The sequence below is a fragment of the Oncorhynchus clarkii genome, chromosome 3 (genome assembly GCF_045791955.1).
Source record: "Oncorhynchus clarkii lewisi isolate Uvic-CL-2024 chromosome 3, UVic_Ocla_1.0, whole genome shotgun sequence".
NCBI classification, from domain to species: domain Eukaryota; kingdom Metazoa; phylum Chordata; class Actinopteri; order Salmoniformes; family Salmonidae; genus Oncorhynchus; species Oncorhynchus clarkii.
The window spans coordinates 3956112-3968699 of record NC_092149.1 but is presented as its reverse complement, the minus strand read 5'-3'; the positions used below and the strand labels follow the sequence as shown (position 1 = coordinate 3968699).

Sequence of the window (12588 nt, the reverse complement as noted above, 5' to 3'; positions counted from 1 at the left end):
CCCCCCAATGTCCCTTCGACCCCCCAATGTCCCTTCGACCCCCCAATGTCCCTTCTTCGAGCCCCCAATGTCCCTTCTCCCCCCCAATGTCCCTTCTCCCCCCCAATGTCCCTTATTCGACCCCCAAATGTCCCTTCTCCCCCCCAATGTCCCTTCTCCCCCCCAATGTATCCCCCGCCCAATGTCTCTCCCCCCCAATGTCCCTTCCCCCCCCAATGTCCCTTCTCTGACCCCCAAATGTCCCTTCTCCCCCCCCCCCCAATGTCCCTTCTCCCCCCCAATGTCCCTTCTCCCCCCAATGTCCCTTCTCCCCCCCAATGTCCCTCCCCCCCCCCAATGTCCCTCCCCCCCACAATCTTCCTTCTCCCCCCAAATGTCCCTGCTCTCCCCCAATGTCCCTCCTCCCTCCCAATGTCCCTTCTCCCCCCCAATGTCCCTTCTCCCCCCCAATGTCCCTTCGACCCCCCAATGTCCCTTCGACCCCCCAATGTCCCTTCGACCCCCCAATGTCCCTTCTTCGAGCCCCCAATGTCCCTTCTCCCCCCCAATGTCCCTTCTCCCCCCCAATGTCCCTTATTCGACCCCCAAATGTCCCTTCTCCCCCCCAATGTCCCTTCTCCCCCCCAATGTATCCCCCGCCCAATGTCTCTCCCCCCCAATGTCCCTTCCCCCCCCAATGTCCCTTCTCTGACCCCCAAATGTCCCTTCTCCCCCCCCCCCAATGTCCCTTCTCCCCCCCAATGTCCCTTCTCCCCCCAATGTCCCTTCTCCCCCCCAATGTCCCCCCCCCCCCCCCAATGTCCCCCCCCCCCCAATCTTCCTTCTCCCCCCAAATGTCCCTGCTCTCCCCCAATGTCCCTCCTCCCCCCCAATGTCCCTTCTTTGACCCCCAAATGTCCCTTCTCCCCCCCAATGTCCCTTATCCCCCCCCAATGTCCCTTCTCCCCCCCAATGTCCCTTCTCCCCCCCAATGTCCCTTCTCCCCCCCAATGTCCCTTCTCCCCCCCAATGTCCCTTCTCCCCCCCAATATCCCTTCCCCCCTCCCAATGTCCCTTCCCCCCCTCCCAATGTCCCTTCCCCCCCTCCCAATGTCCCTTCTCCCCCCCAATGTACCTTCTCCCCCCAATGTCCCTTCTCCCCCCCAATGTCCCTTCTCCCCCCCCAATGTCCCTTCTCCCCCCAATGTCCCTTCTCCCCCCCAATGTCCCTTCTCCCCCCCACTGTCCCTTCTCCCCATGCTCCACGAACCACACACTGATGTCACTAGGAAAAGCAGCGCTGCTCTGACGTGTTGTCGTGGAGACGAGGGGACATGTTCTGATCTTATTCTCGTTAGTTGTTAATCTGTCTCAGAATATCATTTTTGTTTTGTGATCCTCGTCTGTTTCACACTCAGACCTGACAAACACTTAACTCATATCAGTCTCCATTACTGACTGACGGAGAGAGGTTTCCCTGGTTACTGACACCGTGGAGGGAAAGAGACAGGACTCATCAAGTAGTGTCCCTGACAGAATCATCTACTTGGTTTACGGCCTTGTCATTCATTGGCTCCTGACTGACCAATTGAATGGTGTTGTTTTGAAACACAAAAGCTCCTTCCTGTTTTTCACTGCAGGGTTGAATCCCTCTTGACTCTCCTACTGTGAACCCAGCATTGTGTTGTTCCTCCCAGGGTGACTCTGTTCCAGCGGGTGATGACTCTCCGTTCTCCGACGCGGTGACCCTGGAGCAGAAGACCAGCAGTATAGGGGGCGCCAGCGGGAAGGTCAGCCTCTGGATGCAGTGGATGCTGACTAAGGTCACTGTCAAGCTGTTCGCTCCCGACCCCAACGCCAAAAACACAGGTACCTGGTTCCCTTAAAACACGTCAGTACATCAAATACTGAAACTAAAGTAAACAAGTTAGATTTGTTAAATTGTAGATTTGTCTCACTCAGACCTGCTCCCATACTGGAGTCATTCAGTCTTCCTGTAAACTGGGAGTCATTCAGTCTTCCTGTAATCTGGGTGTCATTCAGTCTTCCTGTAATCTGGGTGTCAATCAGTCTTCCTGTAATCTGGGTGTCATTCAGTCTTCCTGTAATCTGGGTGTCATTCAGTCTTCCTGTAATCTGGGTGTCATTCAGTCTTCCTGTAATCTGGGTGTCATTCAGTCTTCCTGTAAACTGGGTGTCCTTCAGACTTTCTGTAATCTGGGTGTCATTCAGGCTTCCTGTAATATGGGTGTCATTCAGGCTTCCTGTAATCTGGGTGTCATTCAGTCTTCCTGTAATCTGGGTGTCATTCAGTCTTCCTGTAATCTGGGTGTCATTCAGTCTTCCTGTAATCTGGGTGTCCTTCAGACTTTCTGTAATCTGGGTGTCATTCAGGCTTCCTGTAATATGGGTGTCATTCAGGCTTCCTGTAATATGGGTGTCATTCAGTCTTCCTGTAATTTGGGTGTCATTCAGGAGGGAGAAAGGGAGGGGAGAGCAATAGTGAAGGGATGATTCTCTAGGAGCCCCCTCCCCTCCTCTAGGACCCCCCTCCCCTTCCCTCCTCTAGGACCCCCCTCCCCTCCTCTAGGAGCCCCCTCCCCTCCTATAGGAGCCCCCTCCCCTCCTCTAGGACCTCCTCCCCTCCTCTAGGAGCCCCCTCCCCTCCTCTAGGAGCCCCCTCCCCTCCTCTAGGACCTCCTCCCCTCCTCTAGGAGCCCCCTCCCCTCCTCTAGGAGCCCCCTCCCCTCCTCTAGGACCCTCTCCCCTCCTCTAGGACCCTCTCCCCTCCTCTAGGAGCCCCCTCTCCTCCTCTAGGAGCCCTCTCTCCTCCTCTAGGAGCCCCCTCCCCTCCTCTAGGAGCCTCCTCCCCTCCTCTAGGAGCCTCCTCCCCTCCTCTAGGAGCCCCCTCCCCTCCTCTAGGACCTCCTCCCCTCCTCTAGGAGCCCCCTCCCCTCCTCTAGGAGCCCCCTCCCCTCCTCTAGGACCCTCTCCCAGGACCCTCTCCCCTCCTCTAGGACCCTCTCCCCTCCTCTAGGAGCCCCCTCTCCTCCTCTAGGAGCCCTCTCTCCTCCTCTAGGAGCCCCCTCCCCTCCTCTAGGAGCCCCCTCCCCTCCTCTAGGACCCTCTCCCAGGACCCTCTCCCCTCCTCTAGGAGCCCCCTCTCCTCCTCTAGGAGCCCCCTCTCCTCCTCTAGGAGCCCCCTCTCCTCCTCTAGGAGCCCTCTCTCCTCCTCTAGGAGCCCCCTCCCCTCCTCTAGGAGCCCCCTCCCCTCCTCTAGGACCCTCTCCCAGGACCCTCTCCCCTCCTCTAGGAGCCCCCTCTCCTCCTCTAGGAGCCCTCTCTCCTCCTCTAGGAGCCCCCTCCCCTCCTCTAGGAGCCTCCTCCCCTCCTCTAGGAGCCTCCTCCCCTCCTCTAGGAGCCCCCTCCCCTCCTCTCGGTAGATTCAGTGTGGTGATGAAGAGGTAGATGAAGAATTAAACATCTGTCATCCAGATAGCTGTGTTTAGAGATCTCTATGGTGAAACGCTGGGAGGACCTCACAGAGATGGTTCAACTTCACAACATCCTGTTACGCTGATGAGGACTTAATACACACACACACACACACACATATATACACACACACGCACACACATATACACACACACACACACACACATATACACACACACACACCCATACACACACACACACACACACACACACACACACACACACACACACACACACACACACACACACACACACACACACACACACACACACACAAGGCTTTACAGTGGATAAGGCCTTAATATCAGCCATGTGAGGTAGAATCCCAACACGTTAGATAATCGCCACGTATTTTCACGGTGTCGTTGGAGGACGACTGAACAGATATGAAATACGTTTCTGAGGACGGATAATGTTGGGGATCCTATGAACGACAGATAATGTTGGGGATCCTATGAACGACAGATAATGTTGGGGATCCTATGAACGACGGATAATGTTGGGGATCCTACGAACGACGGATAATGTTGGGGATCCTATGAAATACGTTTCTGCGGACGGATAATGTTGGGGATCCTATGAAATACGTTTGAGGACGGATAATGTTGGGGATCCTACGAACGACGGATAATGTTGGGGATCCTATGAAATACGTTTCTGCTGACGGATAATGTTGGGGATCCTACGAACGACGGATAATGTTGGGGATCCTATGAAATACGTTTCTGCGGACGGATAATGTTGGGGATCTGTTTGGGCTCTGACCTGGGTCTCTGTTAGTGTGGAGAGAGTGGTCGTTACCCCCAGGTGTTGAGTAGTTTGGGCTCTGACCCGGGTCTCTGTTAGTGTGGAGAGAGTGGTCGTTACCCACAGGTGTTGAGTAGTTTGGGCTCTGACCTGGGTCTCTGTTAGTGTGGAGAGAGTGGTCGTTACCCCCAGGTGTTGAGTAGTTTGGGCTCTGACCCGGGTCCCTGTTAGTGTGGAGAGAGTGGTCGTTACCCCCAGGTGTTGAGTAGTTTGGGCTCTGACCCGGGTCTCTGTTAGTGTGGAGAGAGTGGTCGTTACCCCCAGGTGTTGAGTAGTTTGGGCTCTGACCCGGGTCCCTGTTAGTGTGGAGAGAGTGGTCGTTACCCCCAGGTGTTGAGTAGTTTGGGCTCTGACCCGGGTCCCTGTTAGTGTGGAGAGAGTGGTCGTTACCCCCAGGTGTTGAGTAGTTTGGGCTCTGACCCGGGTCCCTGTTAGTGTGGAGAGAGTGGTCGTTACCCCCAGGTGTTGAGTAGTTTGGGCTCTGACCCGGGTCCCTGTTAGTGTGGAGAGAGTGGTCGTTACCCCCAGGTGTTGAGTAGTTTGGGCTCTGACCCGGGTCCCTGTTAGTGTAGAGAGAGTGGTCGTTACCCCCAGGCGTTGAGTAGTTTGGGCTCTGACCCGGGTCCCTGTTAGTGTGGAGAGAGTGGTCGTTACCCCCAGGTGTTGAGTAGTTTGGGCTCTGACCCGGGTCTCTGTTAGTGTGGAGAGAGTGGTCGTTACCCCCAGGTGTTGAGTAGTTTGGGCTCTGACCCGGGTCCCTGTTAGTGTGGAGAGAGTGGTCGTTACCCCCAGGTGTTGAGTAGTTTGGGCTCTGACCCGGGTCCCTGTTAGTGTGGAGAGAGTGGTCGTTACCCCCAGGTGTTGAGTAGTTTGGGCTCTGACCCGGGTCCCTGTTAGTGTGGAGAGAGTGGTCGTTACCCCCAGGTGTTGAGTAGTTTGGGCTCTGACCCGGGTCCCTGTTAGTGTGGAGAGAGTGGTCGTTACCCCCAGGTGTTGAGTAGTTTGGGCTCTGACCCGGGTCCCTGTTAGTGTAGAGAGAGTGGTCGTTACCCCCAGGCGTTGAGTAGTTTGGGCTCTGACCCGGGTCCCTGTTAGTGTGGAGAGAGTGGTCGTTACCCCCAGGTGTTGAGTAGTTTGGGCTCTGACCCGGGTCCCTGTTAGTGTGGAGAGAGTGGTCGTTACCCCCAGGTGTTGAGTAGTTTGGGCTCTGACCTGGGTCTCTGTTAGTGTGGAGAGAGTGGTCGTTACCCCCAGGTGATGAGTAGTTTGGGCTCTGACCCGGGTCCCTGTTAGTGTGGAGAGAGTGGTCGTTACCCCCAGGTGTTGAGTAGTTTGGGCTCTGACCCGGGTCCCTGTTAGTGTGGAGAGAGTGGTCGTTACCCCCAGGTGTTGAGTAGTTTGGGCTCTGACCCGGGTCTCTGTTAGTGTGGAGAGAGTGGTCGTTACCCCCAGGTGTTGAGTAGTTTGGGCTCTGACCCGGGTCCCTGTTAGTGTGGAGAGAGTGGTCGTTACCCCCAGGTGTTGAGTAGTTTGGGTTTTGGTAGAGTTGTTTCGTTGGTGTTTGTTAAAAACCCACTACTTTCTCCTCTGCTTGTGTAGCCAGGGATTTCTATCTCGAGTGAGATGGGCGGAGCCAGTGATTTCTATCTGGAGTGAGATGGGCGGAGCCAGTGATTTCTATCTGGAGTGAGATGGGCGGAGCCAGTGATTTCTATCTGGAGTGAGATGGGCGGAGCCAGTGATTTCTATCTCGAGTGAGATGGGCGGAGCCAGGGATTTCTATCTCGAGTGAGATGGGCGGAGCCAGTGATTTCTATCTGGAGTGAGATGGGCGGAGCCAGTGATTTCTATCTGGAGTGAGATGGGCGGAGCCAGTGATTTCTATCTGGAGTGAGATGGGCGGAGCCAGTGATTTCTATCTCGAGTGAGATGGGCGGAGCCAGTGATTTCTATCTCGAGTGAGATGGGCGGAGCCAGTGATTTCTATCTCGAGTGAGATGGGCGGAGCCAGTGATTTCTATCTCGAGTGAGATGGGCGGAGCCAGGGATTTCTATCTCGAGTGAGATGGGCGGAGCCAGTGATTTCTATCTCGAGTGAGATGGGCGGAGCCAGTGATTTCTATCTGGAGTGAGATGGGCGGAGCCAGTGATTTCTATCTGGAGTGAGATGGGCGGAGCCAGTGATTTCTATCTCGAGTGAGATGGGCGGAGCCAGTGATTTCTATCTGGAGTGAGATGGGCGGAGCCAGTGATTTCTATCTGGAGTGAGATGGGCGGAGCCAGTGATTTCTATCTGGAGTGAGATGGGCAGAGCCAGTGATTTCTATCTGGAGTGAGATGGGCGGAGCCAGTGATTTCTATCTCGAGTGAGATGGGCGGAGCCAGGGATTTCTATCTCGAGTGAGATGGGCGGAGCCAGTGATTTCTATCTCGAGTGAGATGGGCGGAGCCAGTGATTTCTATCTGGAGTGAGATGGGCGGATAATGTTGGGGATCCTACGAACGACGGATAATGTTGGGGATCCTATGAAATACGTTTCTGCGGACGGATAATGTTGGGGATCCTATGAAATACGTTTGAGGACGGATAATGTTGGGGATCCTACGAACGACGGATAATGTTGGGGATCCTATGAAATACGTTTCTGCTGACGGATAATGTTGGGGATCCTACGAACGACGGATAATGTTGGGGATCCTATGAAATACGTTTCTGCGGACGGATAATGTTGGGGATCTGTTTGGGCTCTGACCTGGGTCTCTGTTAGTGTGGAGAGAGTGGTCGTTACCCCCAGGTGTTGAGTAGTTTGGGCTCTGACCCGGGTCCCTGTTAGTGTGGAGAGAGTGGTCGTTACCCCCAGGTGTTGAGTAGTTTGGGCTCTGACCCGGGTCCCTGTTAGTGTGGAGAGAGTGGTCGTTACCCCCAGGTGTTGAGTAGTTTGGGCTCTGACCCGGGTCCCTGTTAGTGTGGAGAGAGTGGTCGTTACCCCCAGGTGTTGAGTAGTTTGGGCTCTGACCCGGGTCCCTGTTAGTGTGGAGAGAGTGGTCGTTACCCCCAGGTGTTGAGTAGTTTGGGCTCTGACCCGGGTCCCTGTTAGTGTAGAGAGAGTGGTCGTTACCCCCAGGCGTTGAGTAGTTTGGGCTCTGACCCGGGTCCCTGTTAGTGTGGAGAGAGTGGTCGTTACCCCCAGGTGTTGAGTAGTTTGGGCTCTGACCCGGGTCCCTGTTAGTGTGGAGAGAGTGGTCGTTACCCCCAGGTGTTGAGTAGTTTGGGCTCTGACCGGGGTCTCTGTTAGTGTGGAGAGAGTGGTCGTTACCCCCAGGTGATGAGTAGTTTGGGCTCTGACCCGGGTCCCTGTTAGTGTGGAGAGAGTGGTCGTTACCCCCAGGTGTTGAGTAGTTTGGGCTCTGACCCGGGTCCCTGTTAGTGTGGAGAGAGTGGTCGTTACCCCCAGGTGTTGAGTAGTTTGGGCTCTGACCCGGGTCTCTGTTAGTGTGGAGAGAGTGGTCGTTACCCCCAGGTGTTGAGTAGTTTGGGCTCTGACCCGGGTCCCTGTTAGTGTGGAGAGAGTGGTCGTTACCCCCAGGTGTTGAGTAGTTTGGGTTTTGGTAGAGTTGTTTCGTTGGTGTTTGTTAAAAACCCACTACTTTCTCCTCTGCTTGTGTAGCCAGGGATTTCTATCTCGAGTGAGATGGGCGGAGCCAGTGATTTCTATCTGGAGTGAGATGGGCGGAGCCAGTGATTTCTATCTGGAGTGAGATGGGCGGAGCCAGTGATTTCTATCTGGAGTGAGATGGGCGGAGCCAGTGATTTCTATCTCGAGTGAGATGGGCGGAGCCAGGGATTTCTATCTCGAGTGAGATGGGCGGAGCCAGTGATTTCTATCTGGAGTGAGATGGGCGGAGCCAGTGATTTCTATCTGGAGTGAGATGGGCGGAGCCAGTGATTTCTATCTGGAGTGAGATGGGCGGAGCCAGTGATTTCTATCTGGAGTGAGATGGGCGGAGCCAGTGATTTCTATCTCGAGTGAGATGGGCGGAGCCAGTGATTTCTATCTCGAGTGAGATGGGCGGAGCCAGTGATTTCTATCTCGAGTGAGATGGGCGGAGCCAGGGATTTCTATCTCGAGTGAGATGGGCGGAGCCAGTGATTTCTATCTCGAGTGAGATGGGCGGAGCCAGTGATTTCTATCTGGAGTGAGATGGGCGGAGCCAGTGATTTCTATCTGGAGTGAGATGGGCGGAGCCAGTGATTTCTATCTCGAGTGAGATGGGCGGAGCCAGTGATTTCTATCTGGAGTGAGATGGGCGGAGCCAGTGATTTCTATCTGGAGTGAGATGGGCGGAGCCAGTGATTTCTATCTGGAGTGAGATGGGCAGAGCCAGTGATTTCTATCTGGAGTGAGATGGGCGGAGCCAGTGATTTCTATCTCGAGTGAGATGGGCGGAGCCAGGGATTTCTATCTCGAGTGAGATGGGCGGAGCCAGTGATTTCTATCTCGAGTGAGATGGGCGGAGCCAGTGATTTCTATCTGGAGTGAGATGGGCGGATAATGTTGGGGATCCTACGAACGACGGATAATGTTGGGGATCCTATGAAATACGTTTCTGCGGACGGATAATGTTGGGGATCCTATGAAATACGTTTGAGGACGGATAATGTTGGGGATCCTACGAACGACGGATAATGTTGGGGATCCTATGAAATACGTTTCTGCTGACGGATAATGTTGGGGATCCTACGAACGACGGATAATGTTGGGGATCCTATGAAATACGTTTCTGCGGACGGATAATGTTGGGGATCTGTTTGGGCTCTGACCTGGGTCTCTGTTAGTGTGGAGAGAGTGGTCGTTACCCCCAGGTGTTGAGTAGTTTGGGCTCTGACCCGGGTCTCTGTTAGTGTGGAGAGAGTGGTCGTTACCCACAGGTGTTGAGTAGTTTGGGCTCTGACCTGGGTCTCTGTTAGTGTGGAGAGAGTGGTCGTTACCCCCAGGTGTTGAGTAGTTTGGGCTCTGACCCGGGTCCCTGTTAGTGTGGAGAGAGTGGTCGTTACCCCCAGGTGTTGAGTAGTTTGGGCTCTGACCCGGGTCTCTGTTAGTGTGGAGAGAGTGGTCATTACCCCCAGGTGTTGAGTAGTTTGGGCTCTGACCCGGGTCTCTGTTAGTGTGGAGAGAGTGGTCGTTACCCCCAGGTGTTGAGTAGTTTGGGCTCTGACCCGGGTCCCTGTTAGTGTGGAGAGAGTGGTCGTTACCCCCAGGTGTTGAGTAGTTTGGGCTCTGACCCGGGTCCCTGTTAGTGTGGAGAGAGTGGTCGTTACCCCCAGGTGTTGAGTAGTTTGGGCTCTGACCCGGGTCCCTGTTAGTGTGGAGAGAGTGGTCGTTACCCCCAGGTGTTGAGTAGTTTGGGCTCTGACCCGGGTCCCTGTTAGTGTGGAGAGAGTGGTCGTTACCCCCAGGTGTTGAGTAGTTTGGGCTCTGACCCGGGTCCCTGTTAGTGTAGAGAGAGTGGTCGTTACCCCCAGGCGTTGAGTAGTTTGGGCTCTGACCCGGGTCCCTGTTAGTGTGGAGAGAGTGGTCGTTACCCCCAGGTGTTGAGTAGTTTGGGCTCTGACCCGGGTCCCTGTTAGTGTGGAGAGAGTGGTCGTTACCCCCAGGTGTTGAGTAGTTTGGGCTCTGACCTGGGTCTCTGTTAGTGTGGAGAGAGTGGTCGTTACCCCCAGGTGATGAGTAGTTTGGGCTCTGACCCGGGTCCCTGTTAGTGTGGAGAGAGTGGTCGTTACCCCCAGGTGTTGAGTAGTTTGGGCTCTGACCCGGGTCCCTGTTAGTGTGGAGAGAGTGGTCGTTACCCCCAGGTGTTGAGTAGTTTGGGCTCTGACCCGGGTCTCTGTTAGTGTGGAGAGAGTGGTCGTTACCCCCAGGTGTTGAGTAGTTTGGGCTCTGACCCGGGTCCCTGTTAGTGTGGAGAGAGTGGTCGTTACCCCCAGGTGTTGAGTAGTTTGGGTTTTGGTAGAGTTGTTTCGTTGGTGTTTGTTAAAAACCCACTACTTTCTCCTCTGCTTGTGTAGCCAGGGATTTCTATCTCGAGTGAGATGGGCGGAGCCAGTGATTTCTATCTGGAGTGAGATGGGCGGAGCCAGTGATTTCTATCTGGAGTGAGATGGGCGGAGCCAGTGATTTCTATCTGGAGTGAGATGGGCGGAGCCAGTGATTTCTATCTCGAGTGAGATGGGCGGAGCCAGGGATTTCTATCTCGAGTGAGATGGGCGGAGCCAGTGATTTCTATCTCGAGTGAGATGGGCGGAGCCAGTGATTTCTATCTGGAGTGAGATGGGCGGAGCCAGTGATTTCTATCTGGAGTGAGATGGGCGGAGCCAGTGATTTCTATCTCGAGTGAGATGGGCGGAGCCAGTGATTTCTATCTCGAGTGAGATGGGCGGAGCCAGTGATTTCTATCTCGAGTGAGATGGGCGGAGCCAGTGATTTCTATCTCGAGTGAGATGGGCGGAGCCAGTGATTTCTATCTCGAGTGAGATGGGCGGAGCCAGGGATTTCTATCTCGAGTGAGATGGGCGGAGCCAGTGATTTCTATCTCGAGTGAGATGGGCGGAGCCAGTGATTTCTATCTGGAGTGAGATGGGCGGAGCCAGTGATTTCTATCTGGAGTGAGATGGGCGGAGCCAGTGATTTCTATCTCGAGTGAGATGGGCGGAGCCAGTGATTTCTATCTGGAGTGAGATGGGCGGAGCCAGTGATTTCTATCTGGAGTGAGATGGGCGGAGCCAGTGATTTCTATCTGGAGTGAGATGGGCGGAGCCAGTGATTTCTATCTGGAGTGAGATGGGCGGAGCCAGTGATTTCTATCTCGAGTGAGATGGGCGGAGCCAGGGATTTCTATCTCGAGTGAGATGGGCGGAGCCAGTGATTTCTATCTCGAGTGAGATGGGCGGAGCCAGTGATTTCTATCTGGAGTGAGATGGGCGGAGCCAGTGATTTCTATCTGGAGTGAGATGGACGGAGCCAGTGATTTCTATCTCGAGTGAGATGGGCGGAGCCAGTGATTTCTATCTCGAGTGAGATGGGCGGAGCCAGTGATTTCTATCTCGAGTGAGATGGGCGGAGCCAGTGATTTCTATCTCGAGTGAGATGGGCGGAGCCAGTGATTTATATCTCAAGTGAGATGGGCGGAGCCAGTGATTTCTATCTCGAGCGAGATGGGCGGAGTTTAGAGATGGGCGGAGTTTAGAGTATGTTCAGACAGGCGAACCGGCTGTTTCAACCCTACGACAGCAGGCCAGAGGAAATTCAAGCTCAGAAGGCTTTGGCTCAGAACAGTTCTGTGTGACCATCGTCTCCGACTGGGTTTACTCCCAGTAAGAGGTCTACAGTTGATTCATGAACGTGGGTTTGACCAGGGTCTGGATAGGGTTAGGGCCGCGCCCAGAGAAATACACTAATCACAAACACACATAGTCATACGCATGTCAGGCAACACACATGATCTGTATCCCACTAATGTTCTCTCCCTCCCCCCCCCCCTCTCTCCCCCTCCCCCTCTATCCCCCCTCTCTCTCTTTCCCTGTCTCTCTCCCCCCTCTCTCTCCCCCCCTCTCTCTCCCCATCCCTCTCTCCCTGTCTCTCTCCCCCCTCTCTCCCCCCTCTCTCTCCTTCCCCCCTCTCTTTCCCCCACCCTCTCTCCATGTCTCTCTCCCCCATTCCTCCTCTACCTCACCCCCCTCTCGCCCTCTCTCTCCCCCCCTCTCTCCCCCCTCTCTCTCCCCCTCTCTCTCTCCCTCTCTCTATCTCTCTCTCTCCCTCTCTCTATCTCTCTCTCCCTCTCTCCCTATCCCTCTCTCCCCCCTCCCTCTCTCTCCCCCTTTCTCCCTCTCCCCCCTCCCTCTCACCCCCCCTCTCTCCCCCTCTCTCCCTCTCTCCCCCCCTCTATCTCTCCCCCTCCCTCTCTCTCTCTCCCTCTCTCCCCCCCTCTATCTCTCCCCCTCCCTCTCCCCCCTATATCTCTCCCCCTCCCTCTCTCTCCCCCCTCCCTCTCTCTCCCTCTCAACCCCCTCTCTCTCTCTCCAGAGATCTGTGTGATCAGTGAGGCTGAGGATCTCAGTGCGTCAGTAGATGTTCAGGATGTTTACACCAAGATTAAATGTAAAGTGGGCAGCTTCAACATGGACCAGTACCAGACCAGGTACATCCAGATGTCTCCTGGATCCTGACAGGACAGGCTGTCTCAGTCCTGGCTCTGTGTTCCTGTTCCTCTGTGTTCCTCTGTGTTCCTGGCTCTGTGTTCCTGGCTCTG

General features: G+C 54.9%; 1 protein-coding gene across 1 annotated transcript in view; it reads left to right on the top strand.

Annotated features, from left to right (window-relative positions):
* The window catches only part of LOC139405579 (intermembrane lipid transfer protein VPS13B-like), a 287456-nt gene that overhangs the window by 135605 nt on the left and 139263 nt on the right, over nt 1-12588 (top strand). Inside the window, exons 9-10 of the mRNA XM_071147990.1 lie at nt 1677-1848; nt 12363-12477. Coding sequence (XP_071004091.1) covers nt 1677-1848; nt 12363-12477 — 287 coding nt within the window. The remainder of the gene's footprint in view (nt 1-1676; nt 1849-12362; nt 12478-12588) is intronic.